This window comes from Oncorhynchus mykiss, chromosome 8 (genome assembly GCF_013265735.2).
Source record: "Oncorhynchus mykiss isolate Arlee chromosome 8, USDA_OmykA_1.1, whole genome shotgun sequence".
In the NCBI taxonomy this organism is placed as follows: Eukaryota; Metazoa; Chordata; class Actinopteri; order Salmoniformes; family Salmonidae; genus Oncorhynchus; species Oncorhynchus mykiss.
Window position 1 is genome coordinate 57,305,710 of NC_048572.1, and position 19,641 is coordinate 57,325,350.

General features: G+C 44.2%; 1 protein-coding gene across 1 annotated transcript; it reads right to left on the reverse strand.

Annotated features, from left to right (window-relative positions):
• Nucleotides 1-1,705: 1,705 nt before the first annotated feature.
• LOC110530212 (ras-related protein Rab-2A) lies at nucleotides 1,706-19,615 on the reverse strand. The gene is made up of 8 exons (XM_021613096.2): nucleotides 19,326-19,615; nucleotides 12,666-12,737; nucleotides 12,052-12,119; nucleotides 8,343-8,425; nucleotides 7,793-7,885; nucleotides 7,237-7,348; nucleotides 4,709-4,777; nucleotides 1,706-3,518 (listed from the first exon to the last, which is right to left on the reverse strand). Exons 1-8 carry the CDS (start codon nucleotides 19,369-19,371, stop codon nucleotides 3,423-3,425), a joined length of 639 nt encoding a protein of 212 aa, XP_021468771.1. The 5' UTR covers nucleotides 19,372-19,615; the 3' UTR covers nucleotides 1,706-3,422.
• Nucleotides 19,616-19,641: the final 26 nt, after the last annotated feature.

The window sequence follows — 19,641 nt, forward strand, 5'->3', positions numbered from 1 at the left end:
ATTTAGTGGTAATTTTGTAAATCATTTCCCGTGTACAGATGCTAATAAAAGCGTGGCAGAGCAGAGTTGTGTAACGAGTAAGAAAACATGTGTCGTGGATTCAAGTTGCTTCTCAAATGATAAACCCTATCACTTTTCAGGGGATAATAAAAAAAATATATGTATATTTTAAATCTGTTTCAACCTGAAATGATGGACCTTTAAAAGCTCACCACGAGTTTAAGACAAGCGTTCTCAAATGAAATGGATCTGTACCACCTGCAATGAGTGGATGATTTTTTTTATTTGTGCATGGTGCATCAGTTCGACCCCCGAGAATTGAGTTTCCTTATTCCATGTCAACTGCAGATTAATAATTATGATAATTCGAGATGGACATCATACACATTTACGATTCATATTTACATATTTGCTCTTCTACCGAGGGAGCATATTATTCTACTTGGTCCCTTGGGCAGCGCAAGGCCAACCCGAGGCCCTATGGTTTTCAGAGTAGTTTCAGACCTTTTACCACAGTAAAAAGATAAACATGTGCAACCAATTGCGATAGAAATATATCAAGGTGAAGAAATACGCCTTTCACACAATCACACTTTTGTGAAGGTCTCTTCCTTGATGCATTGCACACTACCTTACATACGAATCATCAGGCAAGTAACCCGGATGTCCCTTGCGCGGCCATTCATTTGCTTATCATAACAATCTGCCCCACAAGACTTGTGTATTTGAAGGCGCACGCACTCCCTTTCTGTATGCCCAATGTCCTTTCAAAACCACTGTTTACGCTTGTAAATAAGTTTTTTTGCACAGCATTTAATAGTTTGTCTTTAAAAATACATGTAGTTTGTGCTTGTGGGTATAATTTGCCTGTGAGAAGGCCATCTTGATTTCACATCTACTGTGAAGGTCACTACTCTAATTGCATTCACTAAAATCAAACTTTCATTTTCGAAATGGTTCATAAAATTAAATGCAGGCATACTACCTCTACCATTTCAGACAGTTCACTAATCTGTTCAACACAAGCTTTTCACATTTCATTCCTTTACTGCTTTGAAAAGTAGGTCATGAGATGTGTTCACCTTTAACATAAACTGTCACTGTGCATGACCACCAACAAAAGCCCATTTCAAGTTACATCCAAATGTTGGGCGATATAATGGGGATGAATAAAACAATTATCTCATGAACTGTCCACAATCCATTTCCACCTGAAACTAATTTGCTGTACTGTAAGCCTATTTGAGAAACGGCAGGGTAGCCTAGTGGTTAAAGCATTGGACTAGTAACCGGAAGGTTGCAAGGTCAAATCCCCGAGCTGACAAGGTACAAATCTGTTGTTCTGCCCCTGAACAGGCAGTTAACCCACTGTTCCTAAGTCGTCATTGAAAATAAGAATTTGTTCTTAACTGACTTGCCTAGTTAAAAAACAGCGCAGTGTTACTTTCAGATTGGTGGTGAAATAATTTATATTTTCAGTAATAACCACACAGGCCAAGAGGTGGAAATATTTGAATTGCACCCGATTGGTTGCCTATACCTGAGAAGCATGCAATGTAGAGCAGAGAAGTGTGTTGTAAAACCAGTTGAATTGGTACTGGCTGCATGTGGCCCCCCTTTAGTTCATGTTGATATTAGGGAGAGGGCGCGGTGATCATTTGGGAACGAAGCCTGCAATTCCAAAACTCCACACAGCTCTGAGGACTGCATTCTTTGTGTTTCACTTTATATATATTGAGAAATCAAAGCTACAATACAGTATGGATCCATATATAATTGTTTCATTCATATACCAACACAGACACAGAAAATAACTATAGGGGATCAGAGGCAAAATATCAATTCTAAAAAGGAAATTACAAAATGTACATTTTAAACATAGCAATTTTTTTTCCCCCACATGACAATCAAATGATATTTAAGCTTAGAATGTTTTATTATAGTTTATTGTGATAGCATTTTTTCATTTTTAAGAAGAACCAACACAGCAAATAAATGTAGAGGGGGTCACAGATACTCCAGGTTTGGCTTTTCCCGTGCCCCTCTGACGACAGACGAGATGTTCACCATAATATCTACTAATAGAACGCACAGTCAAAGAAAGCAAGGCTGTACACAGCCACTCACACACACCTACAGGAAAACGCTGCTCTGCACCGACGCTCCACAGCGGACTGCATGAAAAACAAATTCCCGAAGAGAAAAAATATATATATGCAGGCTTGTATGTATAGACATACGCAGGTTGTTTGTGTGTAAGGACACATGTATGCATTTAAGCATGCATGTACTGTCTAAATCTGTGTATGTATACATTTAGAGTATGCAATGTGTTTTAATGGAAGAATGTGTCTATGAGCAAAATGAAGTTACTGGAATGATTCCGCCGCAACCTGGTTATGTTTCTCATTTTCTTCTGCTTTCCCAATCTCTCCGTTAAGGCAAACAGCTGAGATCTCTAATCCGAGCAGAGGTGATCAAATTCTGGTATTTGTGGTTATTGAACACAGGTAAACACAAAATGTTGGCATTAAAATAGATGCAGAATATTGAGCCAAAGTTTCTATACACAGTCATAGCAGATCTAGGGCACAGAGATAGAGGGGGGGGGCAAGGCAGGTGGCAGGACAAAAAGTAAATTAAGTAAAATATGATCTTAAAATGGTGTCAAAGCAGGGTTTTTTTTTTTTTTTTGCAATACTGTTGCAGTTTCAAGCTCTATTCGTACAGTATAGATGTTCCCAGCAAATTCAAAGAATTCTAGCTTGGTCAACATACACTAAAGCAAGAAAGGATAACTGTAACTATATATACACACAGAATGTGACTGATAAATAGAGATTTAAAAAGAGTTTTTTCCTTTTCTTCTTTTAACTTCACTTTAGACATGGCCGCTACTTCCGACACAGCTGTTTCTTTTATTTCAAACTTCGAGTTCACCCCACTTCCCCAAAGCTTTCTTTCTCCCACATGAAACCGATTAAAATACTATCGATGACCAACATTGTAGTGTTAAATACAATTAAGCTTTTAAGTCAAAAGAGCACAAAAAAATCCTTACTTGGGAGTGAAAAAAAAGAGAGACATTATCCACAACTGTCTGACAGATGTACAGATAGATATGATGAGTCCCAATCCTAAAGCACCCTGCCTGTTTTAACACAACAGTAACAACCTATCAATCTACAACCAAGACAGGCTCCAATGCTCTTATACAGGGGCATGTTTTGCACCAGGACCAGGGTACTTTAATGTGTTTTGCTTGGTATTTTTGACTGACAGACACCTAGTACACGATTAGACTCTCCATTGGCAAGGCTGTGGGGAGGGGTTAAGAAAATGTTAGTGAGCCCGACCAGTCCAGTAGAAACACAAGGGGCGGGGCAAGGTGGGGTGGTATGGGACAGAGGGGCGAGGGGTGTTCAGCAGCATCCCCCTCCGGCCTGTTGACCCCCCTGGCTACCGGAGAGAGTGGAGTTGGTGGTAGCGTGCTGGGGCCCAATCTTAATACCGTTAGCCTGCCGAGACAAAACCACAACACAATGCAACCGGTTAGTGGATTCAGGCAGTCAGGAAAATGGATCGTGATGGTCAGGTGTGATTTTATGATTCAAGTTTGAGTGTTTGTATGGGGTGGATGAATTGGACATCATAACAAGCAATATCAATAGTGACAAATTCTCTTTGGCTCACAGTCACAGTCCTTTGTGTGGGAGAGGTGTACACACACACGGGCACACTCAGCAGCAGCCAGCGGCACTTTCATCCATCGCACTGCTTTCATCTCCCCAGCCCTTCAGTGGCTGAAGAGAGCGCAGAGCGGCAGAAAGGCAGCACTCCACTGTGAGCCTAGGCTGCTGTGGTTTTCAGCAGTAGTAGTAGTAGTAGTAGCTCTTAAGGAAACTCTGCATTGCTCTAAATCAGATTTATAGTGTTAAGGGAGGAGGAGGTGGTGGGGGTTTCTCACTACGTTTGCCAGTGAGCGTCAGGGATTCTAGCCAGGGCTTCCCCCTTCGTCAGTCAGCTGATGCGGTTTGGACCGTGTGCCTGGCCTCGTTTTTTCTCTCTTCCCCTCTTTCTTTTTTTACTCTTTCCTACTACTCTAATAAAAAGCATACCCAATGGCTGCTCAGGGGCTCGCCTCCTTCAGGCTGGCTGTAACCTTGTGGGATGTGAGGAATTTATGCGCTGGCCAGTAGCCAGGGCTAGCGGAGTGAGGCAAGGAGGGAGAGAGGGAGGGAGAAACGGAAGAACACACGGTGGAAGTTTTGCTTGGCAGACTGGAACCTGCTCTGCTTCATCTCTCTCTGAAGGAGGGAGAGAAGGAGTGTGGACTGCTGCAAATAAGCCTCTGCCTCGAAAATTTGAAGTGCCGAGAAGGACGCATCGTCTCGCAGAACTATGTGGCTACGTAATAGGTTTAGCTAGCTAACACAATGGCTTTCTGGCCTTCAAAATGACCTTTGTTAGATAGGACAATATCCAACGGCTGTTCTGTAAAGGTGTTCTCCTTATTTACGGCCTCTTCACTCGGTTTACGACGTGGACTTAGGGCACTGCAAAAGGAGCAAGGGTGTTTGACCACTTGCCCATACTTCAGTTGATGACTTATAATGGAAAAGATAAGCTATGTCAAGAAGATGGTATTTGTCAAAGTAGCAGTGTACAAAATGGACACTAAACGCATTTCTCTATCATGTCAAATTACCTCATTGTTGATGTCGAAGACACCCTCCTGAATCTTCTCGTATATCTCCTTCGCTGTGTTGATGAATGCCTGAAAAGGAGACATAGCCAAATTAGTACAGGATCAGAGCTTACATCCACACAACAAACTAGACGTGACACTTAGATTAAAGAAACCAAGCCTCGCCCCAATCAAACCATATAAACTCTGCAAAAAAAATACACTTTTTCAGGACACAGTCTTTGAAAGATTAATAAAAATCCAAATAACTTCACAGATCTTCATTGTAAAGGGTTTAAACACCGTTTCCCATGCTTGTTCAATGACTCAAACAATTAATGAACATGCACCTGTGGAACGGTCATTAAGACACTAACAGCTTACAGACCGTAGGCAATTAAGGTCAGAGTTATGGAAACTTAGGATACTAAACTGGCCTTTCTACTGACTCTGAAAAACACCAAAAGAAAGATGCCCAGGGTCCCTTGCTCATCTGCGTGAACGTGCCTTAGGCATGCTGCAAGGAGGCATAAGGACTACATGTGTGGCCAGGGCAATAAATTGCAATGTCCGTACTGTGAGACGCCAAAAGACAGCGCTACAGGGAAACAGGACGGACAGCTTGTAGGCCTGTTTCAAGGCAAATCCTCATCAGACATCACCGGCAACAACGTCACCTACGGGCAGAAACCCACCGTTGGTGGACCAGACAGGACTGGCAAAAAGTGCTCTTCACTGACGAGGTGCAGTTTTGTCTCACCAGGGGTGATGGTCGAATTCACATTTATCGTCGAAGGAATGAGAGTTACACCGAGGCCTGTACTCTGGAGCGGGATCGAGTTGGAGGTGGAGGGTCCGTCATGGTCTGGGGCGGTGTGTCACAGCATCATCGGACTGAGCTTGTTGTCATTGCAGGCAATCTCAACACTGTGCGTTACAGGGAAGACATCCTCCTCCCTCATGTGGTACCCTTCCTGCAGGTTCACCCTGACAGGACCCTCCAGCATGACAATGCCACCAGCCATACTGCTCGTTCTGTGCGTGATTTCCTGCAAGACAAGAATGTCAGTGTTCTGCCATGGCCAGAGAAGAGCCTGGATCTCAACCCCATTGAGCACGTCTGAGACCTGTTGGATCGGAGGGTGAGGGCTAGGGCCATTCCCCCCAGAAATGTCTGGGAACTTGCAGGTGCCTTGGTGGAAGAGCGGGGTGACATCTCTGGCAAATCTGGTAAAGTCCATGAGGAGATTCACTGCAGCACTTAATGCAGCTGGTGGCCACACCAGATTGACTGTTACCTTTGTTCAGGGACACATTACTCCATTTCTGTTAGTCACAGGTCTGTGGAAATTGTTCAGTTTGTGTCTCAGTTGTTGAATCTTATGTTCATATAAAACGCACTTGACAGTGAGAGGACTTTTCTTTTTTTGCTGAGATATATGGGCCTTGTTGACTGAATAAGCTCTAAAGAGTGGGATATACAGGAGTTTAGGATGAGAGGCATTAGCACGAGGCTCTGGCTTGTTGCCACAGAAAATCAATCTCCAGCACTCCACTGTAAGAACAACGCGAGCAGACGTATAAACAGAGAAATCATCAACTGTAATGACGGATTGGGCCTGTACGATCAGTTTCTTTCAGTTCAATCAAAGACCATTGCATTGGGAGTTCTAGCCTGAATTTACACCCTAGTTTAGGCCGTATAATCATAACCTTACGTACACCTCAAAAACGAGCCTAGGGCAGGGCCCCCCTCTACAGTACATTCTGACTGAAATTCATATTTTTAGCACGGAGTGAGTGAGGCCTGCTGCGGAATCTGAAAACAAATGTCCACCTTGGCTCAGGAGGCCCGGCCTGGTCCTGTCTCTACCTTCCCTGCCTCTTCATGCATTAACATATTAAACAGCAACAGATGTTTCCCTCCGCCTGAGGCAGAGCGCCCCCACCTGGCCATAGAGACCCAGGGCATAACCCAGGGACCCAGCATTAGCCTCAGCACAGGCAGAGAGCACATCGCTCTTCACATACTGCTTACCGTAGGGTCAATGGAATATAAAAGAACGTCCACCCACCCACCATGCCTTCTAAAAGATGAGGCATGATTGGCTTTCAGCTGTCGCGGCGGACAGGGGAGCGGAGGAGGGGGGAGGGGAGGTTATGAATATGGATGAGCTATAAGTGGGCGATGTACACGTCACGTCGCGGAGAGGGAGATGGAGGAGGAGAGGTATCGGGAGGATTCAGGGGACACTAATGAGACAAATTAATCATACCAGGGGTTTCTGCAGCAGGGAAGGGGGAAAGGCGGCAGAGGGGGAGGGGGGGGGGGGGGGGGGGGTTCTATAAACCAGTCTCTCCATTCCTTAACTCCTCAGAAAGAGAGTCTGGCTACCCAGCACACTGGAGAACAGACGTGCATGTGTGCGTTGGTGTGTGTGTATTTGTCTGAGCAAGAAAGGGGGGGTATATTAATGGGCAAACGTGTGAGTGTGAGAAAATGTTGACAACACACACACAATAAATAGCACAGTGTGAGCAGGAGGTACCTCTTCTACGTTGGATGCAGTCTTGGCGGAGGTCTCCATGAAGATGAGGCCGTGCTCTCTGGCGAAGGCCTCTCCCTCCTCCTTCTTCACCTCTCTCCTGGACTCCAGGTCACTATGGGGACAACAAAAACACTTGATATATACAGTACCATAGACCTGCGTTACGCTAGTACGGTCTTGTGTTTTGCACCAAATGATCTGCTAATTCATTCTGTCACTTTTGCCAGTTAAGAGATATGTCATCTAACTAGAGGAGACAAGAGCACACGCAGGGAGCAGGGGCTGTGAAACTGGGTGGGCGCATTTCAATTGTCAAAAACGACTACTTCTCCCTTTTTCCTTTCCTTCATCAGCAATTGTATCATAAAATTGACCCGGTGAAAGCAAATTACAGTCAAGCATCCACCATTTTGATTTGACATTGTCAATAGATCTGAAAGTGTAGGTTAAGAAGAGGAAATTAGTAAAGGGTGACATTTCAGACTTTTGAGGCGCACCCAGTTTAGCCATGACAGGGTTGTTCGGTAACCATGAGTGACAGGGAGATGAATCTGACCTCTTGTTCCCAATGAGCATGATGACCATGTTGGAGTTGGAATGTTGGCGAGCATCCTCTAACCAGGTTGTTAAGTGGTTGAAGGTGTCCCTTCTGTAATAAAAGGAACATTGGAGCAACACTGAGCATAAGAACACAATACATGGTCCTTTCCTAGTAAACTAATACATACAAATGTAATTCATTAGGTGAATGTAGGTCCCTTTTGGAACAACAAAAGTGGATCTACATGAGCAAAATAAAAGGACATTGGCGGGAGAAAATGCATTCAATTAAACCCCCAATGTATTATACAAACATCAATCTCAGTCGCTCTAACTACGGTTAAACTGAATTAGCTGGATAAGATATTACTTTTCCTTTCCTCCTAAACAAATACATTTAAAATACATAAATCTCCTTATTTATTTTTTTATCGGCCAAGAGCAACAGTCATGACCTGAATCCTAAGGGAGGACCTTGGGTGAGGAAAGTTGACTTAGTTACCACAGTGGTCCTAGTGTTTATATAGAATGATAAGGCCTGGGGAGAAAATGGCCGCAAGACTGACCTTGTGATGTCGTACACTAGCAGGGCGCCGGCTGCCCCTCTGTAGTAGGACCGAGTGATTGAGCGGAAGGATTCTTGGCCGGCCTGAGAAAAACATATATATATATTTTTTTTTTAAACATGCACACAAACAGATATAGTACACACACAGAGACGCTCAGTTAAAGTAAAGACAGAGCTCAGCACTGAAGCATAGTAACCTATAGTTAAAAGGGTACAAAGAAGAGCCAGCAGTAGCACCAAACAGTGGAAGCAGTAGTAGCAGGGTTAGGCTCTTTTACGTTTGCGTCGTCTAGCGACGATTGTTTGATAGCCATTGTCGATGGTGATAACATCGTGATGTCACAAACGATGGTTTAGCATATTTGAATTTGACTGCATCTCCGGAGTCCGCCAGCGCACAACAGCGCAGCGAACACACAGCAGGGCAAAACAGCAGTAGTAAGTATAAATATGAATATAGTATCAACTCTTAAAAAGGAGTCTTACTCCAAGTGCTCAAGGCTGTGTTAGGACAGACAAAATGCTACGGTGTCTGGTACCCTGTATTACTAGGGTCAGGGGCTCTTCTGAGCCAAGGTTCTGAAAAACTCCTAGCTCTAGCAATGTTTTACTCCTCCAGCCTAGTCCCTACCCCACTCCTCCACTCCAGGCTTCCTAGTCCCTACCCCACTCCAGGCTTCCTAGTCCCTACCCCACTCCAGGCTTCCTAGTCCCTACCCCACTCCAGGCTTCCTAGTCCCTACCCCACTCCAGGCTTCCTAGTCCCTACCCCACTCCAGGCTTCCTAGTCCCTACCCCACTCCAGGCTTCCTAGTCCCTACCCCACTCCAGGCTTCCTAGTCCCTACCCCACTCCAGGCTTCCTAGTCCCTACCCCACTCCAGGCTTCCTAGTCCCTACCCCACTCCAGGCTTCCTAGTCCCTACCCCACTCCTCCAGTCCAGGCTTCCCAGTGTCTTTCCCTAATCCATACACATTCCTAACACAATAGAAATTCTCAACTGGAGCGCCATTATTTCAAAACCAAGCTTCCTGGTTTTCCCTCTGCAGCTAGGCAGAGCACAGGCAAGCCCCTGTCACAGTGTACAAAAGGCTCCTGTCTTTCTCTACGTCCCATCCCTGACTGACTGACTCCTCACAAACAAGGGGCCCACTGTGTTCCACACAGCCCATAACATAACATGCTACAACTTTGGCCAATCACAACTCCCCGTTCTCTCACCACAGTCAGTGGTTGGTTTGTACAGCAGACCTGTCTGTAGATACCATTGTCAGTGTTTGATAAGGTGGCTTCCCTCTTCCCTGGATAGCTGCTGAAGACTGAATCTGGATCTTCTCTACCTCTTCTGTTCTGTTTTCTTCTGGCCTGGCAGCAGGTGAGTGCGAGCCAGGCAGCCAATGCCCCAGCACATTTGAATTCAATAAGGCCCAGTCAGTCCCTCCGTTCGTCCGTGGCAACAGTCCCCCGAGGCAGCTGCTAACATTGGAGCTAATGGAGGCCATTGTGAATAAATGATGAATGACACTTTTATGCCTGCCATCTGCCAGAGCTCAAAGGTTACAGGAAGGCCAGAAATGCAGATTTTGTCTATTACATCACCCCCAGGGCAGGCAGTGCCTCCCGGCTCCTCCTCCTGTGCACACACACACAGGGACACCCACACACTGATAAGGCTACACGGCCAGTACACACACCCTGTGTTTGATTGCGACTCTGTCTTGGCAGGGTGGACATGTGGTGGTCTGGGATGTAGGCTAAACCACAAAGAATTCTAATGGAAGGGATAGTCATAGGGGTGTGTTGAAAATACCCATAAGTCTTTTATGTTCGAACCCGGGTCTCCAGATATTACATTTACGTCATTTAGCAGACGCTCTTATCCTGTGCGACTTACAAGAGCAATTAGGTTTACATGCCTTGCTCAAGGGCATATCGGCAGATTTTTCACCTGGTCGGCTCGGGGATTCGAACCAGCGACCTTTTGGTTAGTGACTGGTCCAAAGCTCTTGAATTTCTGCTGAATTACAGCCTTACCCTTTTCATCAACCAAAAAGTTACCATGTGGCCTAGAAAGTACACAGCAGCAGCAGGCACTACATCGGTGGCCCAGAAGGCCTCTAGGGCCTAGGCCTCTACTACCACCACCCCCACCATCCATCAGCATTACTGCTGTGGGATTCTATTCTTATTAGTAGGGCTGTGTCTCCCCCTACAGGCCAACATACATACTACACCAGATCATCTCCTGCAGCGTTCATATTTTCTCAGCACTGCACAGGGACTCACCAGAAGGGCACAATGAGAAACCTTAATTATCACTTCACACGTCAACCTTCACATCTAAAACACCATTCAAAAACTCTAAATAGTAAATGTCACAAGGACATAGCTGAGAGTCTATTTGAAAAGAGGGTGAAACGTGTCAACAGCCAACTGACATAACGCTGTTGTGTAGGCGCAATCATCCTTTCCTTTGCAACATGTCCATGCTGACACATGCATATCAGAGGGGACGGGGGGGGGGGGGGGAAGAGCTAGTCCTGCTGTACAAGAGTCCATTGGGGATATACCCCATATTGGATCTAATATTTAAGACTATTTTAATGCTGTATGTGTTGAAGAGTTCAGAGAAAAAAAAACAGACATGTCTTGTTAGACTTGGTGGGTTATATTGGGTGAATTACACACTGAGTGGGTGCCACTCATCATATGACATGGATGTGATCGTCACTAGGTGGAAAACCTTCACTTTGATAAGATACATTAGCACAAAAACAGTATTCATACATTAATGATTACAGTTTACTCCATAAGTTCAATTCAGATAAAGTTCAAATTCCATTTAATTGAAACAGGACAGTATAATACTGGCTACATTTAGGGAGTCAAATAAATAATAATAAAACACTGACCAATTTGTAAAATACTAATAATCCATTCAACATTTTTTTTCAACAGGGTGACATAAAAAAGTTAAAATAAAAGGAAAATTGCGTTGCGTCATCTAGGCGGGACACGGTGCGAGAATTAAGGCTAACTGACAGGCTCACCGTTGAACTCGTCATCGTTCTTGACATAAAACAATAGAGTTAAGGCTGATATCGATTGAGACATTACATATTTTACTATACGCTTTTCATTAATGTGAAATTCCTGTTATTTTTCGAAAATGTCACACAAAAACAAGAGTATGTCTGAAATGTCAACGGAACACTGAGCGTAGTTTTTCTATTTTCAAAGCCTTTTACAATTAATTCCACTCATGTCATGTTATTTTTGCGACCCGCGGAAACAACTTTGCAGACGACCACCACATGTAAAAAATCCTCAAAAGTTGCTGCGAGAAAGCGGCACCGCTCTGTCAACAGACCTTGTACTTATTATCGGACGCATTAGGTTACAAAATCCGACTTTTTGGATATAATGTTAGTGAATCATATTTGTCTTGGTAAATGTGTTTATAACATACGTGAAATGACCAAAGCGTTTGTTAAGCCACTCTGGGCAGACATCAATACATTCTTCTTAATCGTTCCTGACAACTGGATGCTATCACAAACAGTCCCAAGGCGTCACATAACGTTAATTTCAGTTGCACAACGTTTTGAAATATAGTGCTACACTGTGCCCTAATGAATACCACTAATGAGTCAACTGTATTCAGGTAAAATCACATCTGTTAATGTGGTACGGGGCAGGTATCTTACCGTGTCCCAGATCTGCAGCTTGATCTGTTTACCGTCTATAGTGATCATCCGCGCCCCAAACTCCACACCTGGGAAAGACAACCACCAGGTTACACAGTCAGTCTACAACTCTGTTGGTCCTGGAGTTTTTCCACAGCCAAGTGACCGGAGCAGAAAAAAAATTCATGAACGGGCCCCTAGTTCTAGGCTAGTATTTTATGGTCAGAAAAAAGTCCTGGTCTTAACCATAAGCTAGATATCAGCTTCCACCACAAATACACCCTGGCTAAAAGCCTATGGTATATCGAGGTTACAGCAGAGATTGTCTGATCTACTACACTAGCAGACACTGGTCAAACTAGTACACATTAAATCATATTAAAATGCTAATACATCTCGCTCTCTCCTAATGCCAACACATCTCCCTCATCTTTACAGGTTAGACCAGAGGCGAGGGATGAAAATCCTTAAGAAATGAATGAATACGCTGAGGGGATCTGAGCGGAATGCTGAGATGATTTAATTGAGGTCCCTCCAGTGCATCTAGGCAGTGCAGAAGCAGGATACATTTTAAAATCGCAGTCGGTCATTAAACGTTATAATGAATAATGACGTGTGATATAAAGGAGTCTTACCGATAGTGAGGTCATGCACCGGCTGAAACCGCTTGTCTGTGAACTGTAATAATAGGCATGATTTCCCAACACCTGCAAAACAAACATGCACGGTTAAACAGAGGCACACATACATGAACAAATAGGGGCTCTGTCTGCATAGGGGGAATTCTACAGTAAGGAAATTACGCAGACTCATGTTTTTCACCTAAAAATGTCCAAGTTTAACAAAAACCATACAACTCTAAGCACAATTATTTGTTTTTTGCACTTAACCCCTATTTCTCCTTAATATCCAACTGGTAGTTACCATCTTGTCCCATCGCTGCAACTCCCCTACCGACTCGGGAGAGGTGAAGGTCGAGAGCCTTGCGTCCTCAGAAACACGACCCAGCCATGCCCCACTGCTTCCTGACACACTGCTTGCTCAATCCGGGAGCCAGCCGCACCAATGTGTCGGAGGAAACACCATACAACTGGAGACCGGATGCGCATGCATGTACCCGGCCCGCTACAAGGACTCGCTAGAGCGCGATGGGACAAGGACATCCTGGCCAGTGAAAGGCCAGTGAAAGAGGTGTCGGCTTTGGGGATGACCAGTGAAATATACCTGCTGGAGCACGTGCTACTGTTGGGTGTTGCTATGGTGACCGGTGAGATGAGATAAGGCGGAGTTTTACCTAGCAAAGACTTAGATGACCTGAAGCCAGTGGGTTTGGTGACAAATATGTAGCGAGGACCAGCCAACGAGAGCATACAGGTCGCAGTGGTGGGTAGTATATGGGGCTTTGGTGACAAAACGGATGGCACTGTGATTGACTGCATCCAATTTGCTGAGTAGAGAGTTGGGAGGCTAATTTGTAAATGACATCGTGGAAGTCAAGGATTGGTAGGATAGTTAGTTTTACGAGGGTATGTTTGGCAGCATGAGCGAAGGAGGCTTTGTTGCGAAATAGAAAGCTGATTCTAGATTTAATGTTGGATTGGAGATGCTTAGTGTGAGTCTGGAAGGAGAGTTTATAGTCTAGCCAGACACCTAGGTATTTATAGTTATCCACATATTCTAAGTCAGAACTGTCCAGAGTAGTGACGCTAGTCGGGCGAGCAGCGATTGGTTGAAGAGCACGCATTTCTTTTTACTAGCATTTAAGAGCAGTAGGAGGCCACAGGAGTGTTGTATGGCGTTCATGCTCTTTTGGAGGTTTGTTAGCACAGTGTCCAAAGAAGGGCCAGATGTATACGGAATGGTGCCGTCTGCGTAGGCAGGGTAGGATGGATATAGGTCTAACAGTTTGGTCTAGAGTGTCAACCCCTTTGAAGAGGGGGATGACCGCGGCCGCTTTCCAATCAATTGCAATACATATCGTATCGGCACCTAAGTATCGTGATTTCGTATTGTGAAGTCCCTGAATCTCTTTAATTTGACGTTAGACATCAGAGTAAATGCCCTACAGCCCTCTGACTACACCCACACAACAGTAGAGAAGCTCAGTCAGCCTGGCTGGAGCCTCGCTCTAGTTAGCATATCAAGAGGCTTCTGGCACGTGGCTGGTCAAACAAGTAGAATTCTGTCATGCGTTTCTGGAGTTGATAGATTCAGGGTCAGATATTATTTCATGCCCTCAATGGTTCAGTTTGGGAGTGGGATAGTGTTATCTGATCTTAGATCTGGGGTTAAGAAGAGCGATCTATTCCAAGATTTCTTCAGAAGGATCTATATCAGAGGCCATGTCAACATGATGAGGACGCTCTTGATATGGATAAAATGGCCGGCCCTAATGTCAACCCACAAAATGTCAAATGCCACGACTCATGAGGTTGTTTGGTGTGACGAAACCAAGATATTCCTAAGTAGCAATGACCATAATGAAATCAAAAATGTGGCTAAATCAACTTTTCACAAATTAGACTCAAGGCCTAAATATAACGTGCTCTCACGTGCTCCTGTGAGAGAAAATAATCAAACGTGACCGTGAAACACACCGCCACACAGTGGAGGGGGGACCTGTGAAAACCTGTGTGCTGCACCACATGGTTACAACGCAGACAGGTAGGGCCGGGACGATACCAGTATCGTGATACTCGTTAGTATTGTGGATTTAACTTCTTTAGGAAAACATACCTAATGTTGGAAACAAACGTCATTATGTTGTCATCCAGATTCACATTCATTTATTTTCCAAGCTATAGCACACAATATTTTACATACAGCAGGTTCGAGACCAAAGAGTTGTCTGGTACGTATTTTCATTTTTTGCAGTGGAAAACATATTACGATGATACTGGACACCAGAGAAGGCTTTCATTAGTGTTTCTATGGGTTACCACTGCCATTGCTAAGCAGGGGAGCCAGGGTGATGGAAGACACCATGAGAATGATGTACAGAAACAACAAAGCAAAGTCACCACAACATTACCATGCACTTGCTAGCCAATCAGCCTCTAGCTCTGAATAGATGTGTTTCAACGTGGTTCTTTAGTGGTCAGGTCATCATTAAAAACAAACAGTGGTACTGCAAGTTCAATTAGACCGGCCTGCCAAATCAAAGATTAGCCTAAGCAAGCTGTAGGCTAATTACTATGTTGGAAATAATGAGATGAGCGTATCATACTTTGAGGTGTGATTCTATCTAGTGTTCTGTGGTGCATATGGTTCTTTGAAAACAGCTGTTGCTTTTTCATGATAGGCCTATATTTTATTTAACCTTTAACTAGTCATTGTAAACAAATTATTATTTACAATGACGGCCTACCCTGGCCAAACCCTAACGACGCTGGACCAATTGTGCACCGCCCTATGGGACTCCCAATCACGGCTGGTTGTGATACAGCCTGGAATCGAACCAGGGTGTATAGTGACCCCTCTAGCACTGAGATGCAGTGCCTTATACCGCTGCGCCACTTGGGAGCCCCCTATATGCTAAGAAGCATTTAATTGTACTGTGTACCATGTGTATTCTGTGCATATGACAAATAAAATGTCACTCATTGAAATACAGCAATTGATTTGGCACTGATGTGAAAATAAACTGTTTCCATTTCATCCAGGTGAAAATACTAGGTTATGCAGGCTGAGAAAAACAGTCATCTTTTTGGACAGAAGGGGATTCTCCACCGTCACCTCATCAAGCCTAGTAAACAACAGGATATATCTAACAGCTCCAACAGCTGGGATGGCCATCCCTAAACTGCAGTCATGTAGAATGGGAATGAGCAATATGATAGCTTGGGATGGCCCACAGTGAAGCTAGCAGATGACAGGTCTGTGGTGTTGCAACTGGACTGTTTACTGCTAGGCTAGGTATCAGAGGCAGAGAGGACAGCAGGAGCGATATCTGCTCCCAGCATGCTGTCTTTCAGAGAGGGAAAACTCCCATTTATAGATGCTTAGTGATTGAGCGGTGTAATTTGGAGTTTGACTGAGAAAAAAGTTGTCTAAGGTCTAGGCGTAAAATGACTTTTGCACAGAAAGGGACATGGGCCTAGGCTATTTCAAGTGGACAGAACATAAAGCTGGGACCCCCAAAAAATTGGCACCATCCATACCCATCACTTATCGCAGACATTTTAGACATTTTCATACTAGAGAAATGTGAAGTTTGAAATGAAATAAGTTCGCTAATATGGATGATTGTTAATGGGACAATTGACAGCTACAACCACCAAACCAATAGTAATAGTTTAAAGGATGTGGTGCACATTGTTATAAAAGTATCGTTCTATTTATGGTTATCGTATTAATCCAGGCAATTTACACATGTCCAAAAGTATGTGGACACCTGCTCGTCAAACATCTCATTCCAAAATCATGGGCATTAATATGGAGTTGGTCCCCCCTTTGCTGGTATAACAACCTCCACTCTTCTTCAAAGGCTTTCCACTAGATGTTGAAACATTGCTGCGCGCGACTTGCTTCCATTCAGCCACAAGCATTAGTGAGGTCAGGCACTGATGTTGGGTGATTAGGCCTGGCTTGCAGTCGACTGCAGTCGACGTTCCAATTCATCTCAATAGGGTTTATAGTCAGGGGTCTGTGCAGGCAAGTTCTTCCACACCGACTGTATGGACCTCGCTTTGTTCACAGGGGCATTGTTGGAAGCACAGAATAATCTAGAATGTCATTGTGGCGTTATGATTTCCCTTTACTGGAACTAAGCGGCCAAGCCGAACCATGAAAAACAGCCCCAGACCATTATTCCTCCTCCACCAAACTTTACAGCTGCACTATGCAATCGGGCAGGTAGCATTCTCTTGGCATCCAGCAAACCCAGATTAATCCGTTGTACTGCCAGATGGTGAAGCATGATTCATCACTCCAGAGAACACATTTCCACTGCTCCAAAGAGCAATGGCGCCGAGCTTTACACCACTCCAGCTGATGGCATTACGCATGTCAATCTTAAGCTTGAGTGTGACTGCTCGGCCATGGAAATCCATTTCACGAAGCTCCCGACGAACAGTTACTGCCCTGCCGTTGCTTCCAGGGGTAGTTTGGAATCCTGTAGTGAGTGTTGCAACCCGAGGACATACAATTTCTACGTGCTTTAGTACTCGGCGGGCCAATTCTGTGAGCTTGTGAGGCCTACCACTTTGCGGCTAAACTGTTGTTGCTCCTAGATATTTCCACTTCACAATAACACTTACAGTTGACCGGGCAGCTCTAGCAGGGTAGACATTTGACAACAGGATTTATTGGAAAGGTGGCATCCTATGACATTACCACGTTGAAAGTCACTGTGCTCTTCAGTAAGGCCATTCTACTGCCAATGTTTGTCTACGGAAATTGCATGGCTGTGTGCTATATTTTATACACCTGTCAGCATAAGGTGTGGCTGAAATAGAAGAATCCACGAATTTGAAGGTGTGTCCACATACTTTTGTATATATAGCATATCGCAATATGGATTTTTGTCCATATCGCCCAGCTCTTACAGAACATTCTTATATAGTCTTCCCCAATAGTAAACACACGTGCCTAAATTATAACTATACCACCCAACTAATCTCACGTTACATGACAGGCATTACTGATTCTGATCAACATCTTCATTACACAAATGGGGAATGTGAATTCTTAGTCCATGACAGCAATAGTATTTCGAAGTTGGGCTTGGAGTTTTTTTTCTGTGAACTAAAAACTCATGGCCCTAGTTTCTGGTCAGGAAATTCTAGTAATGAGTAATTACACTAATAAACGTAAGGAGTTGGCCTAACTCTCCTAGATGTAGTCGAGTCTGGAAAATAAACGGAAAGATTTGTACTACCCCTAAATGCTAACTGCTGAGTTGTGTGTTGGTAATGGCATCTCATGTTTTGAAACAACTATCATATGATATGCTGTCAGCAAATACTTAGTCAAATTCTGCCCTTTCATCTTAGAGAAATGCAGGGGCTCAAGCTGGTAAATCTGTTATTGGCTTCCCTGGGTGCAGGATACACTTTCCTGATACTTTTAAACCGAGTAAAACAGTAGGTTGTTACTTTTAAAGACCTCATACACCCTTGAATGTACAGGCCTTAGTGATCAATCAGTAAAGAGATGGAAGTCATAGCATCACTCCCTGTGGACTTGAGACACCAAAATGGTTACAGGTACACTTAACGTCAGGTGGACCAGCTACATGTGTTTATTTCTCAGCATCATCATAGACTGGCATTCTCTCTAGCCAGAGGTTACCTTTAACTATCTCAGTATATCTTCTGCCCTGGGCAAAATGCTGAGCTATTAGGCTATTTCAGCAAGGATCAGGGTTGAGCTGTTAAGCAACATATTTAAAATAACACTGATCTAACCAAATAAGACGAAGACGCACATAGCGAAAGTTAGTAGCACTGTTATTGATAAACGTTGCCTGCTAAGTCAACCTACGGGAAGATTATATATGCTTGCTTTGGCAGCTTCCACGATATTCCTTCGGTTACCGTTCTAGACCTCGTCTAGCAACAACAAATGACAACAAACTGTGTAACATTATTGACACAATACCCGTGTAGGAGTACATTATGTCAGTTAAACACGACCATGAAAGCCTAGACCGCTACTGTAAAACCCTAGCCATGGAGGCGGCCGTAGGAAACCGTACCAAAACTCTTGTAAAACGCCATTTCGAGGGAGAGAGGACTTGTGGCCTTGTTTTGTGGCTCAGAGATATACGTTACAAGCTCGCAAAAAAAACAACAGAAAGCCCAAACCATTGATGTGAATGAGTCCAAAGGGGCTGACATGGTCTGTGCAAGCACCCATGTCGTTTAAGTGCTGTCAAATTAGATAACGTTAACTATTGTTGATGTCGCTGTAAAGAGCTAACGTTAGATACAACTAGCTAACCAACGACATTAGCCTAGGCTAGTTAGCATTGCTAGCTTAGCACCCCACTCTCACAATGCACAGCGGAAAGACAATAGGCCGTCAGCTTGTTGGTGTTTTCAACAGTTGCTAAATTAGCACACTAGCTGACCACAAATTGTGAGATGTGGTGGAAAATAATGTTTTCTATTTCACGTTAAAGACAAGTTAATGACATACTATTAACGCTGTTAGCAAGCGAGAAATAGATATGTCATCCCACCCCTTGCGTCTCCGCTTTTACCACGTCACTGGACTCTCCACCACTGCGGAAATAAAAGATAGCGGTTAACGTTAGCTGTCGTTAGCAATCTTTGCTACCAGTGAATACTTACCCGTGTCTCCGATAATGATGTATTTGAAGAGGTACGCATATGCCATGGCCACTGGGTCCTGTGTCAACCTGCCTCGGCCGTTTACTGTGGCTTCGCTACTTGAAACTATGAAAATTGTCTATGTAACCGTCTCGGTAATCGTTATTGCTTTGCCTTGCTAGCCTTCTTTCTCTCTTCAAAGGGAAGGAACAATAAACACTTCCAAGCTTCTGCTGACGACGTCATATGTTCCGCCCTCGCCACGCACGCAAGAAAAAAAAAGAAAAAAAGATTATTTTGCCACCGGAAGTCCGTCATCTTGCCCTCACCACCCAGT